Consider the following 27,868-nt stretch of genomic DNA (forward strand, 5'->3'; position numbering starts at 1 on the left):
CACTTTATAGATGAAAAACCTGAGACATGGAGCAATTGCATACCTAGCCCAAATTCCAATCATCTACTCCCTCTGTAGATAAGCTGGGTTGCTCCCAATGACCTGCAGTATAAAACTCAAATTCCTGAGTATTCAGACCCATTACTCAAACCTCCTGTTCCAATTTTTCCTCAAATCCCCATAATCCTAAACTCCGATAAAACACTTTCCCACCTTTGTGCTTGCCCTGAGAACGCACATGGCACAACGGCAGCCACATGTTGCATCTGAGCATGGCTTTTGTCCTGATATAAATTGGGCAATATTTACAAGTCAGATTTCACATTAAAAGACACATTTGTGGGGCACTTGGGTGGCTCAGTGGTTGAGCATCTGCCTTTGGCTCAGGTTGTGATCCCAGGTCCTGGGATCAAGTCCCGCATCCCCACAGGGAGCCTGCTTCTCCCTCTGCCTATGTCTGCCTCTCTCCCTGTGTCTCTCATGAATAAATAAATAAAATAAAATAAAAAATCACATTTGCAGCTATTGAGATTTCATTTAGGATCTTACTCAGAATTCTAAAGATCTGAAGCTAGGACTGATTTCCAGCTAGAAACCCTCAGCTGGAGCAGAGTAGTGGCTGCCTTCACTGGTCAGGGCACACTCCATCCAGCATTCACTTCTCATTAGTCTCATAAAGTCAGCCAGCTTCACTTGTTCACATTAATGACCTGGTTCCTAATGACCTTTGCCACTTTGCCCTAAACCTGAATCCCACCTGAAACCACAGACCAAGCTCAAATGCTATCTCCTCTGGTAAATGTTTCCTAATTATTCCAATTAAATGTGGTCTCCAGCTTCTTTGAATTCCCCTAGCATTCTGATTATGTATCACGACACACCACACTCTCCTTTGGACTTAAGTGTGTACATGCTTCACTAAAACTAATAGAAACTCTGAGTCAAGGTTAAGTGACCAATTTTGTGATCTAAGGCAATAACACAACACAGAATCCAGGATTCTAGGACCTGAGCTCTAGATAAATAAAGGTGGAGAGAAGTGACTTTACACATAAACACATATATTTTCATTCTCTCTTCACTCTTCATGCCCCTTCTGTCAGCCTTCTTACAGAAAAGTCGTGAGACAACTTAATGGATGTTATTTTTTTAATAAATAGAAGTCACACCACTTCATTTGTTACAGCAAATGAGAGGCAAGAATTGAGGAGGGCCCCAGAAAGCGTTTTCATCCACAAAATAACAGAAAGGACAAGCATCTTCACCACCCATGCCTTTGGTTAGTTCTTTCTTTTGACTGCTGTTCCCCTACCCACATCAGTATGTTGTTTCCAGGATGGGACTGTCTTCAAGTCTTCTACTAGTTGGGAGGCTAGTCTATCAGCTTGCCTTAATAACAGAATGGAAGTCTCTAACTTAGCTGAGAAACCTGGACAGGTCTTCTTTGATTTCAGCCTCATCCCAAGGCCCATGAATGTTTTCTTTAAAAAGCTGCAAGCGAATGAGGTAGAAAGGGCAGAGACAAGAGATGGAAACCAGCAGAAGGGCAAAGAGGATGGCTCCCACAGCACTAATGGACAGTAAACCTCCCAAGGCTGAAAATGCGAAAAGCAACGTGACTCCCACATAGCTGCATGGAGTACATGCCTTCAGTTTCTTCTGTAACATGGGCCACAGGGCAAAAATCTGGATGGCAAATGTCACCATGATGAAAGCATGCAGGGACCGGGGCAGGCGTGACGCCAGGCAGACAGAGGCAAAAATGGCCATGTTCAAGGACAGTGTGCTGGATACAATGGCAGCGTTGGCGCCATAGTCAAAGAAAATGAGGTGGCCCAAGAGCATAAAGACCGACATGGCATAGATGGTATCGGTGCTGACAGACTCTGTCAGGGTCTTCAGCACTGGCGAAAAACCATATGTGAAAGTAATGAAAACGAGGGCACTCTTCAAGTCAGCCCACCGGGTCCGCCCGCTCTTTTTCCGTCCTTCCCCTCCATCAATGAGATCAAACAAAACATAGCCAATCAGTGAAGAAGCCAGGCCAGTCCCAAAAAGCCAGTGGGGCGCCAGTAGGCCCTCATCCATGTACCACCAGATAACCACAAAAACACAAACGCTACACAGCTGCTGTACCACCACACTGGACTCAAATACCACAGCCCAGTACTGGTACTTCCGGGCGTAGATGTTTTTCCGGAGCTCTTCCAGGAAACGCCGGTCCACATAGTTATCAGGAAAGGGCTGCCGCTCATACAAGACCTTCTGCCACTTGATCTCCTTTGTGTCAGTTACAGGTTGGGCACACATTATCCCCTCCTTCAAATTCAGGCCAGTTTGAGCTCCCTTCCAGAAGTCCAGGTGGTTCTTGTTCTTTACACAGTTGTGCAATAAGACCTCTCTGGAAGTTCCATGCTGTGTTGTGGTTCAAAGTGTACCGACCTTCCCTTGCTTTCAAAGGCAGCAACCCAGATGAGGCTTCAACTCGAAGAGTTTGTTCCCGGAGGCAGGACGATGCAGCCAAGTTCCTGGAAAATAAGAGACTATAACCTAGGAAAGCTGTCAAAGGTCAAGGGAAGGACTGAGTTAAAAATCAAACCAACTCAGTTTATTAAAAGTCTGAGCAAAAATACATGCGGTGGCTGTTTTATAATTATGGACATTAACACTTCACATCAGATTTTAATTATAATCCCACGGATAACAAGACATCTGTCTGCTATTACTCTCTGAGCGCCTACTATGTGCCAGGTGCCTTCTGGAGCTTCTTTCGTTTAATCCTCTCCTTTCAAGTCAGCATTAGCTCCACTTTAATCAGTAAAAATACCTGAGATTCAAATTGCTTAGATAACTTTAGCCCAAATTAACAGTGGCGCCAAATTCAGGCCCAAGTCTTTCCCCTGAAGCTTGAGCCTCACGTCATGTCTCCCTCAGGGGTTCACACATCCCTGAGGTCTGTGGATGGGCTCCAGAGCATCCAAAAAACTGTCACCATATCCTTGTGGCTGCAATTACTGCAAATTTCGAGGGATAGGATCCGGAGCTTTTCTTTATTGAGATATCAAAAGCATTAACCAAAAAAAAAAGAAAGAAAGAAAGAAAGAAAAAAGAAAAAAGAAAAAGGTACCAGTGACGCCTGGGTGGCTCAGCGGTTGAGCATCCGCCTTTGGCTCAGGTCGTGATCCCGGGGTCCCGGGATCGAGTCCCGCATCGGGCCCCTGGTAGGGAGCCTGCTTCTCCCTCTGCCTATGTCTCTGCCTCTCTCTGTGTCTCTCATGAATAAATAAATCTTAAAAAAAAAAAAGAAGAAGAAGAAAAGGTACCAGTCTAAAGACAACAGTAAACCGCACAATACAAAAAGGCACGAGCTCCGGTTTATTCAGCCAAAACGACGGGCTCCAAGAAGCTCAAGGGCCTTCACCCACCAACCGAGCTTAACCTCCTTTAAAGAGCTCGCGTCCTGGCGGGAAACTCTCGCGAGGCCCGCGGACGACGACCCCTTCTCCACAAGGAAACCTGCAGGAGGCAGAACGGCCCGAGCCCTCCAGCAAGCCCGGGAAGACGACTCCTACTGCCCGACCTGACTCCTTCCACGGAGACCACGGTGAGTTGGGCGGCACCAGCCGGACGCCCTGGAGCCCCCTTGGCGGCCGCAGGGACCCCCGCCCAGCGCGCTCCCGGCCGTCGCCCAGGGCAACGCCCCGCCCCCCACCTCCGCGGGGTCGGCCGGGTGTCCCCGGGGACGCCCCACTCCCCCTCCCCGGCCTCCACGGCCTCCGCGGCCTCCGCGGCCGCCGCTCACCAGCCTTGCGCCTGCGCGGGCGTGGCGGAGGAGAAGGAGGCCCGGAGACGCGGACGCCCGCTCGAGGACCCACCTGCCCGCAGCTCCCGGAGCTCTGCGGCCGGACAGAGGCGGCCGCCCACTTCCGCTCCCGTCCGGGGCTCCGCGGCGCTCGCGACGCCGGCCGAGCACTTCCGGGTCCGGCCCCCCCCACCCCGCGGCGAGAGCGCCTTTCCCCGGCCGGCGGAACTGCGGGGGTCGCTGCTGCCCCCCGCCGGCCACCCGCGGAACTCCCGGCTCCTCTCCCGAGGACGCGCCGCTCCGAGCCTAGGAAAAAGCAAGCGCCCCAAAGAAAGGCTGGATTATTTGGGATCCGAACGCCGCGGGACAGAGGCTGGGCTGGTAAAGAGAGACTGTAGAGCCGACTCTTAGGCGCTCCTATTACTAAGTCAGGCCCTCAACTGGGGACTTCCCATGCATCCGTGCATTCACTGGGCACGTATTCGGAGAGTACCTGCAAGGGCTGTCTTGGGGGGGGTCTTGATACCACAGTGAGTGGAACCGAAAATCCCTGCTCTCCTGCAGCTCTCTGTCTTGTGCGTTGACCTGGAAAGTGATGATATCTTCCCAGAGGACAAAACCGAGGCTCAGAGAGATTGTGAGCTGTCCCAAAGCCACCAGCTGGAAAGTGGATTAACAGATTAACGTGCAATGTCCGCAGCTTCAACGTGTTGTTCATTCCTCTTTGGTGCCTGGAAGGAATCGGGAGCGGAGGGCCCTGTGGCTGAAAACAGTCTGAGACTGGACGGGAGGTTGCTGATAATTCAGCCGGCTGCATAGGTGCACAAACAGATGGAAGTAATAAAGAAGCAAAGGGATAGATAGAGTAGAAGGCAAGGTATAGAGGGCACAAACGTCAGAAAACCTGAATCCACCTATGAGCCGTGTGACTTGGCAAATCACAACGCCTGAGCTCTGATTTCTTCATCTGTAAAGTGGAGATAACACTGTTTGCTCTTGGATACTTTATAGGAGACTCAAAAGGCCCTCGTCATAAAAATGTTTTGTAAAGTGCTGACTTTTATATAGCTGCCATTAGCTCACTTTGGTTATTGTTTTGATGGCAATGTTCAAATGCAATAAATTCCACAAAATGATCTCTTTCCATTTCTTTCCAGGTTTCTGTTCCGAAATTTGGCAAGATTCCTTGGCTTAGTGAGGCCAGCTTCATAAACAAGCCATTAGTGCTCAGCCTCCCCAAAAGGTAAATCACTCAGTCACTGAAGCCAAAGGTTTCGAGAAAGATGTCACAGAAGATGATTTCTGGGGCAGTTATCAGAGGGGCAAATCTGGTCAGTTGAGAAACTCAAGATGAGTGCTCAAAACCCAGAAATGGCCTGGGTTTCTCAGACAAAAGCGGGCACTGAGTATAGGCTTGGCAGGGGGAGGAGATCTCAATGAACCTCCCTCTCTACAACCACCACTCAACAATACAAAAGAATTTTGCCCCTGGATGCTACCTCTCCAAACACTTCCATCCTCCTCTACATCTTACTTTTTCTCCTCTGCTTTAATTTGAAATTTTCTCATTTTAACCATCAAAAGTCTAGAACCGTAAATGGCAGTCTTTATAGAGGAGCGACTGCCCGTATATCCCTTTGGGACAATCTACTCCAATCTCACCAGTCCTGCCACTTCCAAACCAACAGCTATGGAATATGTTTCTGTGTTTCACAATTGGAGGTGTTCATGTGTTAGCAGCATTTTAGTGCTGACACTTGAAATATCTGGGCTTCTTCATTCCTCTTTCATTCGTGGTCCCTGGCTGCTCTGGGGAGGGGAAGTGGAAGGAAGGGGGAATATGAGGTAATGTGGGGGCGAATGGAAGAAATCAGAGGGAGGGGAGAGAGAGAGCAGCCAGGAGGCAACTTCGAAAGCACTTCATAGATGAAGAGGGATGGCTCCCTGGCACATGTGGCAGTTTGCTAGAAGGGTTGTACTTCTAGCAAAGAGATGTTCGTAACCATCACCTACCCTCCTACCCACAAGTAAGTGACTCTCCGTGAAGAACATTCTCCCTGCATGGCCTCTTCAGTAACATGGACCTTTGCTTTATCTGCTGATCCTTTTAAAAGCCACATTCTCAGTAAATAGACAGATTTGTGTATTCAGAGCATCTAGGAAGTGCCTGTTGCTCTGTTCTGCTATTTTTCTTTGTTGTCTACACTCTAGCTCGTGTCTAGCTAATGTGAAATGGCTAGTGTTTGACATCTAAACAGGGTAACAGCTCACTATCCCATCTCAGCCCCGTTCCCATTAGACCTGCCCCTGTAGCCAGGAGTAAAGCATCCCTGGGCATGGTGCTCTCACTCCTAGCTCTCTTGTTTTCTGATTGTACAGTTTTTGGGTAAAGGGTAGGGAGTGGAAGCAGGATGAGGGCCTGAAGAAGGCAGACCCAGAATATGATGGGGCAGCCCCAGCACCTCTTCCCCTTCACAGCCAGGTCCTGGTATATCAGAAGGGACAGACTATTGATAGTCTGAAGGAAGGGGTTGTTTTCCCTCTGGCCATAAGGAGAAAGTACCTGAATGGTCAGTAAAGCTCTACTCATCTCTAAACAGAGTATTTGGGCAGCAGTCTCAACTCTTGTGAGGAGAAAGGGCACTTCTCTCCCTCAAAAGACACTGACTGGATGCCACCAGTGTGGTGCCCAGAGCTTTCAGGAAGACAACGTAGGAATGCACAGTCTTTCAAAAGGACAGTTTGCTTAAGTATCAACAATTTTTTTTTTAGATTTTATTTATTTATTCATGAGAGACACACACAGAGAGAGACAGAGACAGAGACACAAGAAGAGGGAGAAGCAGGCTCCATGCAGGGAACCCGATGTGGGACTCCAGGATCACAAGGCAGGTGCTAAACTGCTGAGCCACCCAGGGATCCCACTATCAACAATTCTTAAAGATTAGAAACTCTTCATCTGGCTAAAGCTCTGGGTTCCAATTATTTTTGGCAAAACTTTCCTAAGGCCTCAGTAAGAAAGTTATAGATATGTTTTAAGTATTACCTAGTTTGGCACAAGCAGTTCTAACACAGAAGAGTCTGAAAAAGAGAAAGAAACATTTAGTAAAATGTACTCAGAGCACCAACTACAAGGCCCAGAAACTACCTACATGGCTGGAGGAGTGAGGCCTAGCTCTGAACACCATGGCCTGCACAGACCTACTTCTTTCAAAGAACATTGTCATGCTACATGGAAGCCACACTCATCGTCAGTCTCTAGAGCCTTCAGGTGACACTGAGGCCTTGTGTATTTGAGGTTATTGAGTGCTAAACAGCTCTAGAGTGGTCTCTGGTCTCTCTTGGTCAGCATTTAGGTGTCAAGTCCAAAGCAGGCTGGCTGTCCACAAATCAAAGGTAAAGACAGTGAAGGGCTGGGTCAGACCCACCCGACCACTGCTCACCCAGGGAAATGATGAGGAGAAATGAAACCATAAATGCCTCGGGAATACCAAACTCCTGTCACATGCCTATGTTATAAATGAACAATGAACAATGAAATCTTTCCTCATTAGAGAGGAGAGGTGTTCCTGGCACTCCGAGTTTCCATTTCTGGAATGCCAGGGGCATGTACAGTGCTGCACACACAAGCAGTTTTTGATGACTGGGGCCCCTGCAGGCCTTGGCCTCTTACATTGTAATAAAATGAATCATAACAGCTGCAGAGCAGGTGGGTCTTTTCAAGAAGGAGATCTGGATGTGTTTCATCGATTACATCTGCTTCTCTGAACAATTTTTTTCTCTCTTAATTTGTACACTATCTAACAATTCACAGTTGGCATTGCTTAATTCAAATCAAAAGAACAGAGAAACCAGAGTGACTTAAGAGAGCAAAGTCATCCTTTGGAAGCTGTCAAATGGCCTGTGCCCTGTTGGACTGGGCTGGGCAACAACTCCTTGGGGTGTCTCCTGGATTATCTTTTTTGGAAAGGAAAAAATTTTCTTCTTCCCTTCAAGTTTCTTTGGGCTGGTCGAACAATCAAATTGACATGAAACACATTAACAAGAGAAAATCAAATTTGATTTTGTACATACAGGAACCCACATGAGAGTCCAAAGACAGTCATGCCAAATAAGGTATATATGTCATGCTGAACTAAGAAGGCAGCAGGGGTTGAGAATTTCAAAGGGAAGGAAGACAATTCACAGGAAGAAAGGAAAGAATAAATGTTTGGCAAGCAAATGTTTGCTGGGCCATCCAGAAACAATGGGACACAGAGATTAATTTCAACAGACTTTGCTAAATTCCTCTTTACCTAGTTGATATATTATATATAATCTATGATGATAGCTCTCTTCCTGGAGCAGGTCCCTTATCTAAATTCTTTAAGGCAGTTAAGGGAAAGGTCAAAGTTTCTTCCCGAGTCTTTCTGGCCCTGATTGTTTTCAACTCAAAATACTCTGCAAGTCAATATAGTACATCTTGGGGCTATTCATATTAACCCCTACATCTCTGAAACAACCAAGGGGTTGGTTCATCAAATCAGAGACTGTGGTTCTAACTTGCTCTTTTTTTTATTCCTTTAGATATCCTCAGAACTCTGCCACTTTCCTGATTTCATCCAAGAAGGATATGAATTTGCCTATTTTATTTCAAGTTCCAGATGTCTTATCTAAGGTACTCAATTTTGTGTTTTAATTGAAAAGAAACCCATAGTGGTTCAGGGATGACATCGAATGTAAATACAAGGGCATTTTCTCTCTCCTTAGCAGAGCCCTGGGCCTGGAACATCATCACTGTTCCATATATATTTGTTGAATGAAATGAATGAGCATCGCAGACTCACCCAAGGTCAAGTACACTAGCATTAAGAATGAAAGTTACAATCATCAAAAAATTAAAACACAATCCTATTGAGAAATAAACCCTGAAGCCTTCAGGGACTGTGCTCAGCCTGTGTCCAGAGCCAGTCTTAGCTTCTGGAGCCTCTGACCCTGTCCCATCACTGCCCTCGATCCCTTGTATCTCCCACCTACACATTCTACACCTGTGGAATTTCATATTGTCTTCCTCATGCCCCCTCCACCTCACAGAAATCAACTGAGATTGACAACTGGGTGATGACTACACTCCCCAGGAGGTTCCCAATCTTCAAGGTGCTGATAAAGTCAGCAGTGCTAAGAGACAGAGGGAGAGAATTCTCAGGCATAAAAGCAGTTTCTCACCTGAGGAGTACACAGGGTGGCTGCTGGTGTGCCAGGGTGGTGTTCCTAAGCCCTTGTCACAGTGCCCCACTCGTGGTGACACCCGATCATGGTGACAGCTCCACTCTGTGAGTCACCACTGCGTCAGCCATGATGTCAGGAGGTAGATCCCTGCTTAGGGAGACCTTCTGTGGTTTAGGGAGATATGGAGAGACTGAGTTAGATGCCAGCTCAGTGAATGAGTGCACGGGACCTGATAGGTGCACAGCCATCATCAGGGGCAGGCAAAGTCCCTGTGAGGCAGTGAGAAGGAAAGGAGGGGTGGGCAGAGAGTGCCAGGGAATGATTGCAGAGGAAGCAGCACCTGCATGTGTTCTAGAAGGTACTCCTATAGTGGAGGGAAGCACCAAGGGAACAAAGACACAGAGCCTGAGCATGAAAACATCAAGGAATCAGGTCACAGCAGGGAAAGAAACCACGCAGATGGGTGGGCTCAGCCGGAGGGCAGAGGGCCTCAGAGGCCAGGAGCTCTGTGGAGATGGTCCAGGTTTTCAGCTCAGCATGGTCGGGGGCTGTGCTTGAGTCACTGCACTAATCCCCCAACATCCAGGCCAGGCATGTAGGTATGAGTTCCCCCTTGACATGCACAGGATCAGCTGAGTGGAGACGGGATCCACCCTGACAATTGCTGCAGAACCAGCGAGACTTCCAGTCACTGTCTTTGACCTCTGATTTAGATAGACTCTCCCCTGCCACCGAGCACCTCCTTATCCCAGGTGAGCTTTGAGTCTCAGTGCATCATGCCTTCCGAGGTATTAAGATTCCAGGCCCCATACTGCTGGGGCAGGAGGCGCGAGAGGAAAGCATTGACAATGACCTGGGCAGGTTGAGAGGCCCATCTCCAGCAGGGCAGAGAATTTCATGGCTGCAATACGCAGGAGTGGCCACTAGAGAGAAGCCAAGAGCAGCTGCTTCCCTGGGCTTGGCCAGTAGGCTGAGGCCAGGAGGCCAGGCTCTGGGCGGACCCAGGGATCCCCAGATCGTAACTCCTGCAAGGAAAGGAGGAAAGGAGGGCTCCAGGACCTCACCCTCATCCTCATCCTCACCGTGTCTGGGGCTCATCCCCACCCCACCCCACCCTGTGTCTCTCTGTAAAAGACAGTTGCCCCTGCAGATTGGAAAGGCAAGCAGGTATAGGGAAGGCAAAATCTTACCTTTGCCATCTTCGGGTTTTCAGCGGCATCAGAGAATTAAATCAGTATAAGACAGATTAATGGAACAAAAGCATACAAATGTATTAAATGTAAGTTTTATGTGACACGGGAGCCCTCATAAGGAAATGAAGACCCAAAGAAGTGGCCAAACCTACATGTTTTATGCTCGATTGAACAAAGAGAGGCAATGGGGGAAAGTACCTAAAATAGATGGGGTGGCTAAAGGAAGATAAAAACACTTTTAACAAGGTCTGCGTGTGCAGAATTGTACAGTTGGCTGTGACCACGAAGGCCTGAACGTATACCCTGTGAGGTAACCATGGGCTCAGCCAGCAGCTGCTCCTTTCTGGGAAGAAACCGTGCTCTATCCGGTGGGAGTATAAAGCACCGTGGACACCTCATGTCTTTCTTTATTCTCTAAATCACCGACCTGCCAAAGGGCTGCTGGCAGCCATGCCACCAGCTAGAGGTCCTGGCCTCCGGGCACAGGTATAAAGGTCCTTCCACCTGGCTCCCTTCCCTTTCCCACTCACAGGTCAAAGGGCAGAACTTTGAACATTCACATTCCAGTGGCATTCCTGCCCTACCCAGGAGCAGTCCTGTGGTAGAGGCGGCTATCTGCATGTCTGGGGCAATATTCACTAAGGGGTGGAGAGATAGAAAGGACATAGGGGCTGAGAGATGGAAAGACAGGGAGAGGAAGACAAATAGCAAAAAAGCAGAAGCCGAGAGAGGCGCAGAGAGGCGGGTAGGGGCACAGATTACAAGAAGAGGAAGTAGAAGAGGAAAGGCAGAGCTAGCAAAGAAGAAAAATGGAAAATAAACACAAAGTGGTGGAGCCTCAATACTCCCCCATTTAGACATCCACGGTGGAGCAGCTTCTTTGTCAGACAGGACTTTCACCTGCTGTTCCAGGCATCGACTCATCCAGATGCCACGGAATAGCCCAGCGTACTGTGATCGTTGAGTAATTGAGGCTGAGACGACATGCTCTGAGCTCCCTAGCAAGCAGAGCAGATGTGGGGGGCTCTCTGGGGGCTGCAGTGGAGGCCCTGGGACCCCTTGGTGCACTTGCTGGGTTGGGTGCCTCTGGGCAACAGCTACTCACTTACTAGTGGAGAACCCTACTCTGTTCCCTCGGCTCCTGCCCTCACTCATTCTCTCCTCTCTTTGATCTGGGTTTGTTGTTCTAGTATAATGAGTCAGAGTCCAGATGAGAGCCGTACTATTTTGCTTTTAGCAGACCTGTGACAAAGGCCCCTGGCTAAACACACTGCAGCAGCAGAGATGTGGCTAGAAAACGCACAGGACGGCAACTCTCAATTTTCTCACCACCAAGAACTTGTTTTATTATTTCTCTCTTGCTGAATCTCAGCGTTTGAAAGCTTATGACCACCACAGAAATCACCTTGCATGTTCCTAAGTCCTTTTCCTGTGTATATTGATCAGATACATATAACTACAAATGCAGTTTTAAAAGGGAGGTAATCATGGTCACCACTGACCTGATGGTAATAAAATCCAAGTTTAATAAGTCTGGATGGTAGATGCATGGTTGTTGATAATATTTTGTGTATGTTTGAATTTTTTTCCTAGTCAATCATATGAGTATTTTAAAAACTATCTCCAGCTGTATTCTTTAATAGAGATGGCTGGTATTTTCAGATTGCAGGAAAGTGTGTAATTATCAGAGGGCTTTTCTGAATATTGAAAATAACTCTCCAATCATCACTTTTTTTTTCTAAGAGATATAGGAAGCATTATGTCCTCATATGGATCCTCTTTTGTCCCTTTATTCAAAAGTTTCTGGCTCACTGAAATACATGTATGGTTAGACAAATCTCTTAACCCTTCTGGGCTACAATTTGCTCTTTGTGTTCATTCAAAGAGTTGAACTAGAGGTGACCCATGAGGTGTCTCTCATTTAAGTTAGGAGTAGAAAGGAGGAAAGGAACAGAGGTGTCGAGGGCAGGAAGGATGAAAGCAAATTTGTCAGCGTTCCTCAGCATGCTTGTGGTGGCTATTTTTAAGATCACCATCTGGTGCTTTTACATTTTCAGTTTTGTTATGTGGAGAGGTATGTGTGTATATGTATGAGACAGATAGAGAAAGAGAGGTGGAGAGAGAGGGAGGGAAAGAAACGTATTTCTCTGTTTCTTTATCAAAGATTCAGGAAGGCCAAGGACTTGGGCCATGAACCAGACCTTATGAACCTCAGCAGATATTAACCTCAAATATTAGGACGTTTCCAATCGTGAAATGTGAAGAGCAGACTCCAGCTTTGGGGGCCTTGCTGAAGTGTGCTTCATACCTTGGCCAGGCTACAAAAGATTGCTCTCACTTTCTCATCACATCTGCCATCTGCTATCCTGAGGACAGCTGCTTGGAAAATGAGAACCCCATTAACATTTCAGAGCTTTTCTTGGTCGCTCTTACTCTACAGATGATACTGACTCTACAGGGGCCTGTGTACTCTGAACCATCAGCCAATTCATTTGCCATTTATGCTACTGCTGCTGAACTGGCCTTAAGGAAATCAAGAGTGAGCAGCAAATGCTGCAGAAGAAAAAGACCTTTGGTTCTAGGGCCAGGAAAGAAAGCAGGTTGGGGGGTTTTGGGGGGAGGTCTGGGGGTAGGAAGAGGGTCCTACAGAGTGTGGAATCCCAAATTGTTTGCATCCACTTCCTTGTACACACATAAGTATATGTTTATGTGATTCATTCATTCATCCAACATATGTGAATGCCTACTGTGTGCCAGATTCCTGATAGGCTCTAGGGATGCAAAGGGGTTTGAGACATGTTTTTGCTTTTCAAGAATTCTCAGTCTGGTGGAGGAAACCAATGAAAGAAAAGAAAAAAAGAAAGGAAAGGAAAGAGGAAAGGAAAGGAAAAAAGAGAGAGAAGAGAAGAGAAGAGAAGAGAAGAGAAGAGAAGAGAAGAAGGAAGGAGAGAGAGAGAGAAAGAAAGAAAGAAAGAAAGAAAGAAAGAAAGAAAGAAAGAAAAAGAAAGAAAGAAAGAAAGAAAGAGTAACAGGAGAAAAAAATGCAACAAAATGCTGTATCAAGTCTGTGATAGAATCAGAAAGGCAGGCACCCAACTCAAGTAAGGGGTGTGTAAAATGGTAAGAGGGCCATGAGGAAGACTTTTATGAGAAAGTAACAGCGAAGCTGTGTCTTGACCGATGTGGAGTTAACAAGGCTGGACAGAACAATATATAAAACATTTTGTCTTCAGGCTCCAGGGGATGGGATTCCTCAAGGTCATGCAACTCCGCATCACATCTGCCGCCCTGTTAACCTGGCAAGATCCTGCCGTGCACCTCGGAGGTCTCTCAGATAGGTCTGTTGCTTGATTTGCAATGAACTCTTACTCTTATGTGAAAACCAAAAGCCTGTAAAAGGGGAAGGAATCCACCGCAGGAAAATAAGAAACCGCTTATAACTCCAAATCTGCTCGAGGACACTCCCACTTTCACATCTACCCATCTATACCTTCTGCATTATTTCAGACTAAGTGTAATGCCGCTTCTCGAAGACTCTCCTGATCCTGCAGTGGGATGTGGTTTCTCTTTTCTGAAGGCCTGGAAGTACCATTGCTTCTTCTGTGATATCGAGTGCATCCGGTCTTGGATCACAGTTTCAGAGATGTATTTAAGTCTCAGAACTCACAGATGTGAGGGATGGAAGGAGGAGCCAAACCCGGGGAGATACCATCCCCAAGGTATCGGGAAGATATGGCAGAGGGTGGAATCTGCCAGAAGCCCAGGAGTCTCCTCTGCCTCTCTGGCCTCTGCCCAAGCCCCACTCCCCACACTAGACAATAGTCCGTGCTCAGCTAGCCTCAGTTACCTGAAGCCAATCTGCTAGGTCATTCTTCTGCGCCATTGCCGTGCTTCCTGGGGTTTGGAATGCCCTCCCCCAACTTGTTCACCCTACCAACACCTACCCAAACATTGCCTGCTCCTGTAGCCCTTCTCAGACCCTTCCCTCAATGTCCGTCCCACCTCCACTTTTTTCAGTTTCACTGCGCCCTCAACATATCCCTGTCACATAACCTTCTATACTGTTGTGCTTCCTTGGGCACAGTCTGCTGGGTGGTGAGCAGCTGAAGTCAAAAGCTGTGTCTTATTTGTTTCAGAGACCCCAGTACCTAATGAACGGGCAAATGAATGAATTTGTATTTTCCCCTGGCCTGCCTTAGGGCCAGAAAATGCCTTATTCATCTTTGTGGCCCCAGCCCAGCACATTTATTATGGCCTCACAATAAATGTCTGTTGTTGAATGAATGAATCGAGTTGTTCACACTCATACTTTAACATGCCAACCCACAACATTGTATTGTAATACTCAGTTGATTCTTTTTAAATGGCCTATAGAAATGAAATGTATTTTAGGTATTTGCCAAAAGAATCCAACTTTGTCCCTAGTTTGCAGTCCTCATACCTTCAATAATAATGCCTCACCCAAATGCTATATATTTCTCAGAGGATGAAGCTATTGGATAACCAATCCACTGAAGGTCATCTTAGGAGCACTGCCTAGGCACTCCCCACACTGCAGAGATATATTCCTCCTCTTCCTGTGCTCCATCCCTCTCAGGGCAGCAGGAATGGGTCAGGGCACAGGTATACACACATGTAGTAATAGGTCAACAATCAAATGGCAGAAGGGGGCTTTAATTCACAGTCATTGTTTATCCCTTTGACCCCCCCTCCCTCATATTATATGCTTCTTATGAACATACTTCATGATTCTGATGTCAATGTGAGTGAAGAAAGGTAAGTTGTACCTGTACCACTACATACAGGGGTCCCAAGTAGTCTGTGACTGACCCCCTCCTGCCTAAACTCTTTCTGGACCTACCAGCTGCAGCCAAGCCTGGACTCCATGTCCACATGGGATGGAACTGACTCCCTCTGTTTTATGGAAGGAGTAACTATTACCTTTCCTACTCCTCCAACCCTGTCCCCCTTCCTTGCTGCCCAGATACCCCCACCATTTCCTCACCTTCCTCTGTTTCTCCCCTCAGGCCAGGAGGATCCAGAGTAATCCCATGCTGATCAGAAATAAGCAGCTGTGCTCCACATGTCAAGAAATAAAAATGGTAGGTCAACGGGATGATAGAGATGAGCATAGGTATCCCAGAGGATAGTAAGCACTATGCCTCCCTGACCAGAGCTCAGTGGAGAGACAATACTTATTGCAGGAATGGCTGAAAATAAGGACCTGTTGGCTCTGGGAGCATCATTATCTGAAACAGTATGACAAACTCTCTTTATTTTCAACAAACCAAAAGATGAATTAGGGTAGGTGAGTTAGAGGGATAGAGATGAGATGAGCCACTATACTTTGAGATGCTAAAGTAACTGCACTGCTGTAGAGGTTCAGGAGCTTATGAAACTTCTCCCCACCTAACATTTCCACAATACAACACGACAAAACACACAACCATACAACACAATCTGCCCCTACCATTTTAGTCATGAAACAAGCAGCTTCATCTTTGGACACATCGATTCAATCAGCGCCTCAGGATTAAAGCTCAGCTATTGTACTTTCTAGCTAGTGAGTGGTGTCTGTAACGGGTGGTGCAGAATGGTGGGGAATGAAGGCTAGCAAGAGGATTATGGGGAAACAAGGACAAAGCTCTGCCATCTGTCAGAGATGCTGCAGAAAGAAGCCTGTGTATGGAGAAATGCTCCATAGGTCAGAGTTAGGTCTTAAGTCAGTTTAAAGATTAGAGTTAGGGTCAGTCAGGCTTGGGTTGAAGGTTAATTTAGCTAAATGGCTAGGGTTCGGATAGAAGTTGAGGAAGGGTATTTATAATTCTGATATCCTATGATTCTCCTTTGACTCTGGGCTGGTGTGTGATAAAAGGAAGGGCAAAGAGTAGAAGAAAAACAGGAGACATAAGAGAGCCTCTTAGTTAATGGTGAAAGTTCTTGGCTAATAAGATATGAAAGAGACCAGCAGTTTTGTGAAATTTTTGTGTGGGATTTGGAAATTTAACTGAAGCTACTGACAAAGGTATATCTAATGTTACAATCTATGTCCAATTAAGATCAAAGTGTTCAATATTAGCATTGACTGGAATCTGGGAAAGTGGAATTGAGATTTCTCCTGATCTTATTCCTGATCTTATTCCTGGAATCACTGTGTCCACATTTAGAATGCACTGACCCCAGGCCCAAGCTGGCTTTGGCCAGCTGGCTCACTTGGGACTTCAGCAGCTGCTCTCTTTCTCAAGATCTCTTCTCTGACCTTTGCCCTTGCCCAGGCCTGACTGGAGTAGAACCACACACTGTGGTTTTACCATTCACTACAGATCCCAAAAAGAAGGACCTCAAACGTGAAAGTCAGAAGCAGTTCATGCAAACCCTGGTGGGAAACTACAGAAAGTTAGAAAATGAACACGTTCATACTGCTTCACTATGTGCAATAGCACTTCAACTTCCTCCTGGGGTAGGGGTACTGCATATCTCCTGTAGTCACTGAGACCCCTCCTTTCTCAACAGGGGGCTGAAAGTAGATGCTGGGGAAGATATAAAAAGACTCCAAAAAATATCAGGTTGACTTCCTCAACCTGATAAAGCATATCTATGAAAAACCCACAGCTAATATCATACTCAATGAAGGAAGACTGGATATTTTCCCCTTAGATAAGAAACAAGACCAGGATGTCCATTCTTGCTGTTTCTGTTTAACATCATACTATGTTTCAGTTAGGGAAGTTAAGAAAAGAAAAAGAAATAAAAGGCACCAGATTGGAAAGGAAAGCATAAAACTATATTCACAGATGGCATAATCTTCTATCTAAAAAGTCCTAAGAGACCCACAGAAAACAATTAAAGCTAATAAATGGGTATTGAAGAGTTGCAGGATACAAAATCAATATCAAAAATCAACTCTTTTTTATATACTAGCAATGAACAATCCAAAAATTAAATTAGGAAAACAATTCCATTTACAATAGCATCAAAAAACTAAAATACTTAGAAATAAATTTAACAAAATAAATGCAAGCCTTCTACATCAAAGGCTATTAAATTTTATATAAAGAAATTAAAGAAGACCTAAATAAGTGGAAAAACCCAGATTTTTAAGACGGCAGTACTCCCAAATTGATCTATATGTGCAGTGCAATCCCTCTCAAAATCTCATGTGACAGGGCAGCCCTGGTGGCTCAGTGGTTGAACGTCTGCCTATAGCCCAGGGCATGATCCTGGAGACCCAGGATTGAGTCCCACATCGAGCTCGCTGCATGGAGCCTGCTTCTCCCTCACCCGTGTCTCTGCCTCTCACTCTGTGTCTCTCATGAACAAATAAATAAAATCTTAAAAAAAAAAAAATCTCATGACATTTTTGAAGAAATTGACAAGCAGATCTTAAAATTCATATGGAAATGCAAGAGATGTTACAACCATCTTAGAAAAGAAAAAGTTGGAGGACTCACACTTCCTGATTTCAAAACTTACTATAAACCTACAGTGATCAAGACTTTGTGGTACTGGCATAAGGATAAACATATAGATCAGTGGAATAAAATTGAGAGTCCAGAAATAAAATCTTATGTGAACAATTAAAAAAATGTTAACAGGAGAACATCAAATTTAATTACATACATGTGGGGTCTCCATAAAAACAAGAGATCATGAACAGTTGGTTTCTGACAAAGGTGTCAAAACAATTTAATGAGGAAAGACTAGTCTTTTCAGTAAATGGTACTGAGACAACTGTATATCCATATGCAAATCCCTAGTGGAAAAGTAGGTATAAATCTTCATGACCTTGAATAAGGCAATAGTTTCTTACACATGACACCAAAAGCACAAACAACAGCAAAACTACATAAATTTGATATCATCAAAATTAAAAACATTTTTACTACATCATCAAGAACATGAAAAGATAACCCACAGAATGGGAGAAAATGTTTGCACATCATATATCTAAAAAGGGACTAGAATCCAAAATATATATTTTTAAAAGTTTACAACTCAACAATAAAAAGACAACCACCCCAATTCAAAATAGGCAAAAAAAATTTTTTTTTGAATAAACAATTCTCCAAAGAAGGTATACAAATGGCCAATAAACATGAAAAGATGCTCAACATCATCAACCACTAGGGAAATGCAATTGAAATCACAATAAGATATTATTTTACACCCACTAGCTTGACCATAATAAAAAAAATGGACAATAACAAGTGTTGGCAAGGATATGGAGAAATTGGAACCCCCATCCATTGCAAACAATGCAGCTGCTTTAGGAAATGGCAATTGGCAATTCCTCAAAAACTTAAACATAGAGTCACCATATGACCCAGTATTTTCATCCTAGATATATACCCAAGAGAATTGAAAACATATCCACACACAAACTTGTACAAGAATGTTCATAGCAACATTATTCATAATGGCCAAAAAGTGAAAATACCTCAAAGGTCCATCTACTGATGAATGCATAAACAAAATTTCATTTAATCCATGCAATGCAATATTATTCAGCCACAAAAAGAAAGTATTTATATATGTTACAACCTGGATAAACCTTGAAAACATTTTGTTATGTAAAGGAAACCAGACAGTAAAGGCCACGTGTTATATTGATTTCATTTATTATGAAATGTCCAGAATAGGCAAACCTGTAGAAATAGAGAATAGATAATCCTTAGCAGTTGCCAAGGATTTGGGGAATGAATGAATGAATGAAGAATGAATGCCAGTGGGGACAGAGTTTCTGGGCTGATGAAAATCATCTGGAAGTAGATAGTGGTGATTGTTTACAACTTTGTGACACTACTAAAAACCAGAGTTGTATGCTGAGATGGTGACTCTTACGGTGTCTGAACTTAAAAACAGATTAACACTAGAAAAATATTTTTTACAATAAAAGCATAAAGTGGAAGAATATCAAAAAAAGAAAAAGCCTAATAGGACCTGGCTTCTATGACTGCATATACTCCTATGTATGAGTACCCTGGGCCAGGAGCTCAATTATTTAGCATGGAAGAAATACCTACTGAGGCTTATGGCTGGCTGTGAGTCACCAGGGATATCTGCCTTAGTGTTATGTAAACTATCTCTTTTTACGTGTCTGCTCCAAACAGCTCCTCTTCCCTGTAAAACATCTATTTTGTGGTTGTTCTGTTATCTGCGTTACTCTCTGATACACACTTTGAAGTCCCTTCAAATTAGGATGTCAAGCTAGTATGTAAGGAAGTATTCTCTAACATATGTATGTTAATTGGTTTTAAAAGTCTATTTATATAGTTCAGTTCATTTCAACAAATATTTACTGACTGCCTACCCTAGGCCAGGCACTTAGGTAATAGCTCGGCTACACAGGAAAAAATAAATAAATAGAAGAGTAAGACATAAATCCTACCTTTAAGGATCCAGTGGGTAAACAAATAAAGATAATGAGGTGATGAATAGAAATAGAAATAGACCTGTGGGATGTGAACAGATGTGGAAAGTAGAGATCAGAGAAGTCTTCCCAGAATACTACACCTGGTTTTCAAGACTGAATAGGAGTTGACCACATGACACACTTCTTTTCGGGGACAAAAGTACTATCTTCGGTAAAGACCTTTGAGGTTTTATTATTTCATTTGTATGAAATGTCCAGAATTATTTTTGAGGTAGCCCCCATCACCCACTCATGCATGCAAAAACACTACCTGGATTTAAGGGCTTTTGAAAAAGGGTCATGCTAATCAGGAGAAGGTAGAGAGTTTCCTCCATCTTTCTTTCTCTTTCTGAAGAGCCAATGTCAGAAGAAATTTTGGAAAAAGGCAATACATCTCCTTCATTCCCATCCCTTTTATGTATCTAAGAAACCTCTTCTCAGGTTCTCACCAAAGCCTTTGCTGTCCTCACTACTCTCAGATGCTCCTGTCACTGGATCATTTCTTTCCTTTCTCTCACATCTTCCCCTCAGCTAATGAGTTACAACAATTTGATTAAATACCATAAGTGATTGGCGTTTCTATAGACAATGTTCAGATTCTTCTCTCTTTTCAAGCATCGCTGAAGGCCCTTAACACATAGTCACTTGCAGGTTTGTTGTGTCATACATTTAAATCACAAGTCACTAAATGAATAACCCAACTAACCACCACACCCACATATTGTGATTATTTTTTCATTGTCATGGCTATGATGTCTTTTGAGAAATAATGGGGAACAAATGATTCTTAGTGAAAGCCTGTGCTCCAAAAGAAAACCAATATTGAGCGCCAGTAACAAATCTGGAAAAGTTCAAGAACATAATGTCTTAATCAGGAATACTCTGTGTAATTTATTTTAGTCCTCTAGGAAGGTCACACTTAAAACCAAGTGTGCTTCAAAGTGGTTTCAATCATTCCCTAATTTGATCAGCAAATATTTCTTGAATAGGCACTATGTTACAATCTGGAAATACAAAAAAAAGGGACATGGTCTCTGCCCACATGAAGTTGAAAGTCTATGAGGGAAACCAGACATCAAGCAAGTAAATAAAATAAAAACCTTAGGAGTATTCCTATAGAGAAAGCCTAGGGAATGGTGAGAACATAAGGCAGACAACTACCTAACAGTGGTCCAGGAGTCAGTGTTGTTTGTGAGAGGCTAACCCGTGATCTGAGACCTGAAGAATGTTGAGGGTGAGCTATGAGCTAAACAAAGAGGATTGGAGGCTTTACCAATCTTGAGGTTTCTAACTTCAAAATCTGATAACCAGGGAAGACCATAGACTCTATGGCTTGTGAGCAGGTGATCACCTCTGATTCTGAATGAATCACAGAAGAAGACTTGAATGCTTCTAATATTAAATACAAATTGAGTTTGCTATGATGGTGCATTATTTATTTAAATTGGAATATGGTTTTGGGTGATGTTCTAAATGAGACTTTCTTTCTCAGGTACAACCAAAACCTGTGATAATCCCTCATAATCTGAAACTATCCTTTGAGAATCTTATGAGTCATAGGTAAGTCTAAGATTTAAATCAGGACATTATTTTAATTCTGTTTATATCGGTTTGTGGATACGGGACAGTGGACTGAGAAACATAGTAAGTAGAATGTTTAGGGAATGCTTAGAGAATGGGCTTCTTGACTGGTTTCATTTCCTGGTTAAACCAGAGAGATCAAAAAAGTTGTTTTCACCTTTTTACTGAACAACTATTGAAATTGTAGTAGAAAGTATTATCTGCCTTTCCACCTTCCCAGAAACAGTACAAGGAAGGGGATACAAGATTCCTTTGGTAGCTCAGTCAGAACTGAGTACAAATTCTCCATGTAGATGATTTATGTAATTCAGAAGGCATGGGACATTACACATAATTTGTTCTCAGTCCAAGACATCCTCTGTTACTTTTTAGTAACTAAAATTCCTGTCATCAGTTTGTTTGATTGTTGTTTGCTGCTTTCTTATCAAGAGCAAGTATATAAAAAATAAAATCCAGTCAGAATTTTGATTAGTTGGATTTCAGGGATTTTTCTTCTCCCCTATCAGAAAGGGAAAAGGACTGTAAAGAAGTTTTTATTCAAATACAGACTTACCCTGGATAAGGCACCCATGAGGATAGACTTCCCTTATAGTAGATGGTTGGAACATAGGCATACACACATGGTCAGATTTGATATGAATTAAAAAAGTTGTATGGGATCTAATGACAGTCTTCAACTTTTCTCCCTCAAAGAGAAATCAATAATATGGAAAAATAAATAAGTCTCTTTGTAAGCTTATGTTAATCAGCAGTAGATGCTGTGATTCCTTTTCTGAAATTTTCTCCAAGCTGAAGTATAGACTCAGATGCATGGAACCCATGTGCCAGGTGCCTGACCCAGGGAAAAAGGGTCAAGGAGGAAATGGGTAGTGTACTTGAGTACAACAAGCTCCAGTACTAATAACACTTACCTGCACTGACTCTATACTTTTCAAAAGTACCTGTCAGATCATAATAAAAGTAATTCAAATAAATATTCTGTATAGACTTTAAAAAGAAAATAGAACTATCTAAAGTCTGGGATTTCTGTGCAAAAGTTTCACTCTATGACAGAAACTTTTGAAATTTGTTGCCCCAGTTTATTTATTTTGCAAATTTGGTATTTTAAATAAACTCCCAAATTCCAGAATCATTAGCTGATTTTAAACAAATAGCTCTTATTACTTGAGCTAGACTAGGGGTTGAGCCAATCCTAAAATCACATCTACACCAACCTGAAGTATCATTAGATGGGTCTTTTTTTTTTTCAGTGTAATGAAGGGAAACAGACCACTTCTGTTCTAGATTTAGTTAGTGTTACTGTCAAGCAAGGCCCTGATTCTATTTGTAGCTTATAAAATCTATAAGCTTATAAATCTATCATGGTTTTTGAGTCTCACTATATATATATGGGCAGGTATAATTGTCCTTACTGAAATAATAGTTTTTTTTTAAATGACTTTAATTGTAAATATTGTAGAAATTAAGTGATGTTTGTTTAATGGAAGGAATGAAAGAAAAGCAGGAGAGAGAAAGAAAAAGGAAATATGAGTGGAGAGGTATATATTTGTTGATTTATAGTGCAAACAAATCTTCAGTTACTCAGTCTTAGAAATACCACCTTACTGTTTGCTCAACATGGGTAAGAGAAGGGATTTTTCTTTTCCTTGGACCCACTGATTTCTCCACTGGCAATTGAGTAAAATAAATTGGCCAGATGGGACATATTTTTGGTAGCAAAGTAAAATAATCTTGGAAAATCTTTGTAGAAATAGAAACAATGAAATGAGTTCAGAGACTTAGATATCCCATCAAAGTTTAAAGATTTGTCAGTCTTTCAAAATTAAGCAACTTAATGTAGAAATGGTTTGGGCTCATATCCATTTTGGTGAAGGGTCACTTCCACAGCCTTAGCCGCTGGGGGAAATAGGATGTAGTCAAGACATTTTCTCTAAAACTGGAAGGTGAAATAGGTGATAGGATTAAGGAGTGCACTTGTGATGAACACTGAATGATTAAAATAAAAACTAAAAACAAATAAAAATATAAAAATTTTATTTAGGGATGCCTGGCTGGCTCAGTTGGGAGAGCATGCTATTCTTGATCTCCAGGTTGTGAGTTCAAGTCCCATGTTGGGTGTAGAGATTACTTAAATAAATATTTTGTAAAAATTAATCAAAGATTGGCAACAAAGTATTTCTAAATGGTTTCTGTTCTGCTTTAATAACACTCAACAGTAGAGAATCAGTCTCACAGCATAATATTGATGGGAATAAAAGAAGAGGTTTTAAGGCCAAAAAATAAAAATAAAATAATAAGAAGGTTCTCATCAAAATATTCTGTTTTGCACTTGAGGAGTATATTACTGATGTGAAAGAATTGTTCACTTTTTTCTTGAAACTGGAGGATTCTTGATTCCTTCTATTTTTAGACCATATGTGTTTGAACAATGCATAAAATGTTTTTTTCAATGAAGTTTTTATCAAACTCCATAAAGGTAAGAGAGCTTGAGATGTAGTGGTCTCTGGCCCAGGCATATTATACTGTGGCAAAGTGCTCTGAGCACAAGGTTAACAGGTGCTGAATTCAAGAGACCATCTGTGTTTTAAAATATATCAAGACACATTCCTTTCCACCAAGCCTGAGCCACATAACTGATGTGTTTTCTTGCTTCTTCCAAACAGAATGAGTCTTCATCCACCAAAAGCCCAAGCTGTACTCAAACATTCCCATAATGACATCTCAACAGGTTTGTGTTCTTTTAGAGCACTTGTGGTGGGGGACATACCACCCCCAGAGGAGCACGATGAAAAGCTTAATCCCTAAGATAGTTACTAAATTTTCTGAATAAGTTCCCTCTGTCTGCCCCTTTCTCTTTTCACATACTGCTTATGGCCTGTTTTAATTGCTCCCCGGCTGTCTCTTCAGGCTAGCTCCACCTGTCTCCTCTCCGGGCTCACTGACCTTTGTGTATGCCACATTTCTTCCCAGGTCTTCTCCATAGCACACGGCTATACTCCATTCTGTCTAAAGACCCCCATAATTGACTTGCTGAAGAATTTTCATGGAAATGGGGCACAAAGTGTATAATTCCCTTTCAGGCAGTAAAGGTGGGAAAGGAACGCACCCCCACACCCCTGAAATGGCCTCACCAAAGCCCTGAACCTTCCACCCCACAGCTTTTTAAACCACCTGCCTTCTCTTGGCAGCTGCCCTGCACTATTCTTATGTGCACTTGCTACTAATAGACAAAAGGATAGCATCTTCAGCAAGAGCTTCAGCATTGACCTGTGTCTCATCTTTTAGAGACATCAACACTGGGCTGGTGAAGGTGGGTGGTGGATCCTGGGGGGGATACTCTGGGTTTAGTGCAGTAGACGCTGTCATGTAAGTTTATCCACCTTATTATTCACTCCCATATTAACTGAAGCTGCCTCCAACTTTTCTCTCATGTGATTTACACAGTAAGTTAAATCCAAATCACTTTCTTTGCTTTGTGCAAATGGAAAAGTCTAATCTCCGTCTGCAGGGGAGCTAGAGCCAGAAGTGCCTGAGAAGGCATCCAGAGAGGAAATTTAAGATAAAAGGGATTTCTTGAAGGGATGCTAAAAGTGGTGACCAGAGACTTAGGTAAACAGTTGAGGTTTGGAGATATTCACATTGGTGGAGTGAAAGACTGCCAGTCTCAGGGAATCCTTTCTTGGGTATCTGGAAATAATGGCTCTCATTTAGCCAAAGTGAACTAAAGAGCTAAGAGCTAAGAGCATCCACCCAAGAAAATCTCCCCCTCTGCTTGTTCACTCTTCTGTGACCACCTCATTCTCTTGAAGCCAAGAGAACGTAGGGTGACAGGCATGTGCAATTGGTTCTCTTTTCCAGTTGCATACTCATTCTGAGTTTTCTTTGAACCTGGATTTTTTCAGGCCTACCTCACAAAGAAGTAGAACACACATACATGCACACTCTTACATGCCCTTCCCTCAGCAAGAGTGTTTATTTTGTGATTCTATAGGGCAGTGCGATAAGATGTCTTTCATCAATTTATTAACCATGGGAGTGTATTTCAATTACCAATGTAAGAGCTAGACTTTGTGTACAGAGGTCAGCACATTATGTTCTTGGACATAATATGACTCTTGCCCATAGAGTTCATCCAAGAACAGCAATCTTGGAGGTAGGACTTGGGGGAGAGTGCTTATGGAGCTAAAGCTTGGCAGATCTACTATCGATTTCAGCTGTGACGTTTCTGAGATTTGCTTCATTCTGTGTGTACCCTCTAAGGTTATTGTAAAAGCACTAGCCTAGAGGCAAGGAGACCTGGGTTCAGATCCTAGTCTTTCTGTACAGGACTGGCCAAATTGTTTAAACTGCCTGGGCCTCTGGTTTCCCACCTATAAAACCAAAGAAGCATTCTGCTGTCCCACTTCCCCCTCCCCCGCCCCTGAAACTCAGACACTCAGTACAAGCAGCCTTCACCTTTGATCAGACCAGAAAAACTGCTGACGCTGTCCTGGCCCTACTGGTTTATACAGATTAGACATGTCCCTGCTGCAGCACTTGCTTATTGCTGAAGCTGCCACCCACCTGTGCTGCCTTGCCTGTGGACAAACTACAAATACCAAATGGCTGACTCATTCTAGTGAATATTACTGCCAATCATTGTCTAACCCTTCTTCTTAATTACAACAGTGACTTCCAGTGTGTTTCTAGATTCAGCTAACCTTGGTATATTATCAATAATTATTGGTAAGAAGTAAGTAAATAGAAAGAGCCTATCTCCATAACTGATGGGGATTTCTTCTGGATTCATTTATCTTGACTCTGGCTTTGAGTCCAGAGTTCTATGATGTGTAGGGCTTCTGTGGTCAATAAACATCAGTAGAGATGTGAACAGCCTGCCTTGGCCTACTACCTGGGAGAGTGGTGTGACAAGATTCAAAGACACTGGGCTAGGATTAAGGAGATCAGGGTTCTGGTCCCCAGTCCATCAGTGCCTATAACCCTAGACCTTGTTTCCTCTTCATTATAGTGATGAGACTGAACCAGATCCATGGTCTGTGATCGTGTGATATCTCTTAGCTCTCATTCAGCTCAAATGAGGAGCTTTTCCAGAGAATTCAGGACTCCAGTTCCCTTCCATTCAGTGACTTCCAATAGAAAGACGTTATCCTTCGAGCAATGTGTCTTCTGGAAAAGTTGAATATTAACATTTTTTGTAAATAAAATCACATTTGAAGAAAAGGTCAGAATGGTGAGAATTTTAAGGAACCCTAATTTAAATTATTTCATAAAATAAAAGTTCCTTTTGAAATACAAATACTATTGTAGACTTTTTGTAAGGATCATAGTTTTTTTTTTTTTTTGAAGATAGAACCATATATGTGTCCCTGAAAAATATTCCAAGAATTTAATCCTCTTTTCCCTTTGACTCACATTATCAAATATATTTTATATTCAGTTTTTATTTAATTGGCAATGACTCCTAATACTTGAGTTTTGTTTCTGGGTACGCTCTTCTGACCTCTTTGATAAGATTTGTAGAAGCTTAAATCTTGGCAGAATAAGATGGTTCTATTAAAAGGAATTCTTATGTGAATTTTGAATCTGTTCTGTAAGGGTGAAAAAAAGTATTTGGTGACCTTTAGATATTTTGAGTTGCTTTAAAAATAGACTCTAAGAAGCCCTTGCTTTTCCTTCTTACACTGTCCTCCAGAGAGCATTCACTACAGACTGCCCATTCTGGGCCCCAGGACAGCTGTCTTCAATGAACTGCTGGCAGATACCTATGCAACTCTGCAGGAGACACAACTCTCTTCCTTGCCCAGAAAGGAGCCAATGGGCAAGAGAGTGAGGCAGTGAGTGGTTGGAGCTCATCACCTTTCAGACTCACAAAGAGAAAACAAGTTAACCAATCCAGTTTCTGGCATGTTAGCCTAATTTCCTCCTGTCACCACAAAGGTGACTCACTTTTACCTTCCTGAGAGTGCTAGAATTCTAGCTCTTGCCACTGTCTTCTCACTCAATTTTCCTAAAGACAAGTGGTTTAATTTCCATGATTATAAAGGTTTACTGATTAAAATGGAACATTTTGAGTATCATTAATATTATTTTTTTTTAAGATTCTTAATTGTGTCATAATAGACAACATCCTTTGTTTCTAAGACTTGAATTTTCCATGCAAATTATTTCGGCTCTTCAGGGCAGGGGGCTGGAAGTGGCTCCCTTAGGTCTCTCATGAATTCAATCTATTATGAATACAGGAGAGAAATGGAAGTCACCTTCCTGTCAATATCTCTGTTAGTTAACTGGTAGGTGACAGAGGATACTGTGATGCAATGGGAAAATGGCAAGTGATTAGGGATTGCAACCCTTGAGGACAGGAACTGTGCCTTGTCTAGCTCCCCACCCCCCATTTAGTGCCCTGTATATTATCAGATATTCATCTAATCTTTGCTCATTCATATCTAAATCACATGCTTGTATTTTGTTATTTGATTACTTTCATTTGAGAAGGTGTACCTTCAGCTTTGTTGTGGTCCATGTGGCAGCAGTGTGAGGGAGACAGAGGAAAACTCTAGGATTTCAAGTATATTTACAGGCACAAATGCTCGATACCCAGCTTCAGGAGGGCTCATATCAAAAAGGTCCCTTCCATGGATGCAATGGCCTTGTGGAATCCGAAGACCCTGGCTA

General features: G+C 43.1%; 2 protein-coding genes across 8 annotated transcripts; one reads left to right on the top strand and one right to left on the bottom strand.

Annotated features, from left to right (window-relative positions):
• Nucleotides 1–1,135: 1,135 nt before the first annotated feature.
• On the bottom strand, nucleotides 1,136–4,742 carry PIGC (phosphatidylinositol glycan anchor biosynthesis class C). 7 transcript variants are annotated; one of them, XM_072733039.1, is made up of 3 exons: nucleotides 4,296–4,462; nucleotides 3,128–3,289; nucleotides 1,136–2,528 (listed from the first exon to the last, which is right to left on the bottom strand). In XM_072733039.1, the coding sequence occupies exon 3, from the start codon at nucleotides 2,308–2,310 to the stop codon at nucleotides 1,417–1,419; it is 894 nt and encodes a 297-aa protein (XP_072589140.1). In that variant the 5' UTR covers nucleotides 2,311–2,528; nucleotides 3,128–3,289; nucleotides 4,296–4,462; the 3' UTR covers nucleotides 1,136–1,416. The 7 variants fall into 7 exon arrangements, with proteins under 7 accessions (XP_072589140.1, XP_072589139.1, XP_072589137.1 ...); XM_072733038.1 differs by lacking the exon at nucleotides 4,296–4,462 and adding an exon at nucleotides 3,876–3,966; XM_072733036.1 differs by lacking the exon at nucleotides 4,296–4,462 and adding an exon at nucleotides 3,803–3,951.
• On the top strand, nucleotides 2,922–27,277 carry C13H1orf105 (chromosome 13 C1orf105 homolog). The gene is made up of 8 exons (XM_026001064.2): nucleotides 2,922–2,953; nucleotides 3,451–4,183; nucleotides 4,960–5,045; nucleotides 8,369–8,459; nucleotides 15,231–15,305; nucleotides 21,108–21,175; nucleotides 23,860–23,924; nucleotides 26,889–27,277. Exons 1-8 carry the CDS (start codon nucleotides 2,922–2,924, stop codon nucleotides 27,032–27,034), a joined length of 1,296 nt encoding a protein of 431 aa, XP_025856849.2. The 3' UTR covers nucleotides 27,035–27,277.
• The last annotated feature ends 591 nt before the right edge of the window (nucleotides 27,278–27,868 follow it).

This window comes from Vulpes vulpes, chromosome 13 (genome assembly GCF_048418805.1).
Source record: "Vulpes vulpes isolate BD-2025 chromosome 13, VulVul3, whole genome shotgun sequence".
In the NCBI taxonomy this organism is placed as follows: domain Eukaryota; kingdom Metazoa; phylum Chordata; class Mammalia; order Carnivora; family Canidae; genus Vulpes; species Vulpes vulpes.

Coding starts and splice junctions, on each gene's coding strand:
- PIGC (XM_072733040.1), bottom strand. CDS start 2,310: ATGTGTGCCCAACCTGTAACTGACACAAAGGAGATCAAGTGGCAGAAG.
- C13H1orf105 (XM_026001064.2), top strand. CDS start 2,922: ATGTCTCCCTCAGGGGTTCACACATCCCTGAG. Junction 15,306..21,107: donor CATGTCAAGAAATAAAAATG/GTAGGTCAACGG, acceptor TTTCTTTCTCAG/GTACAACCAAAACCTGTGAT. Junction 21,176..23,859: donor GAGAATCTTATGAGTCATAG/GTAAGTCTAAGA, acceptor TCTTCCAAACAG/AATGAGTCTTCATCCACCAA.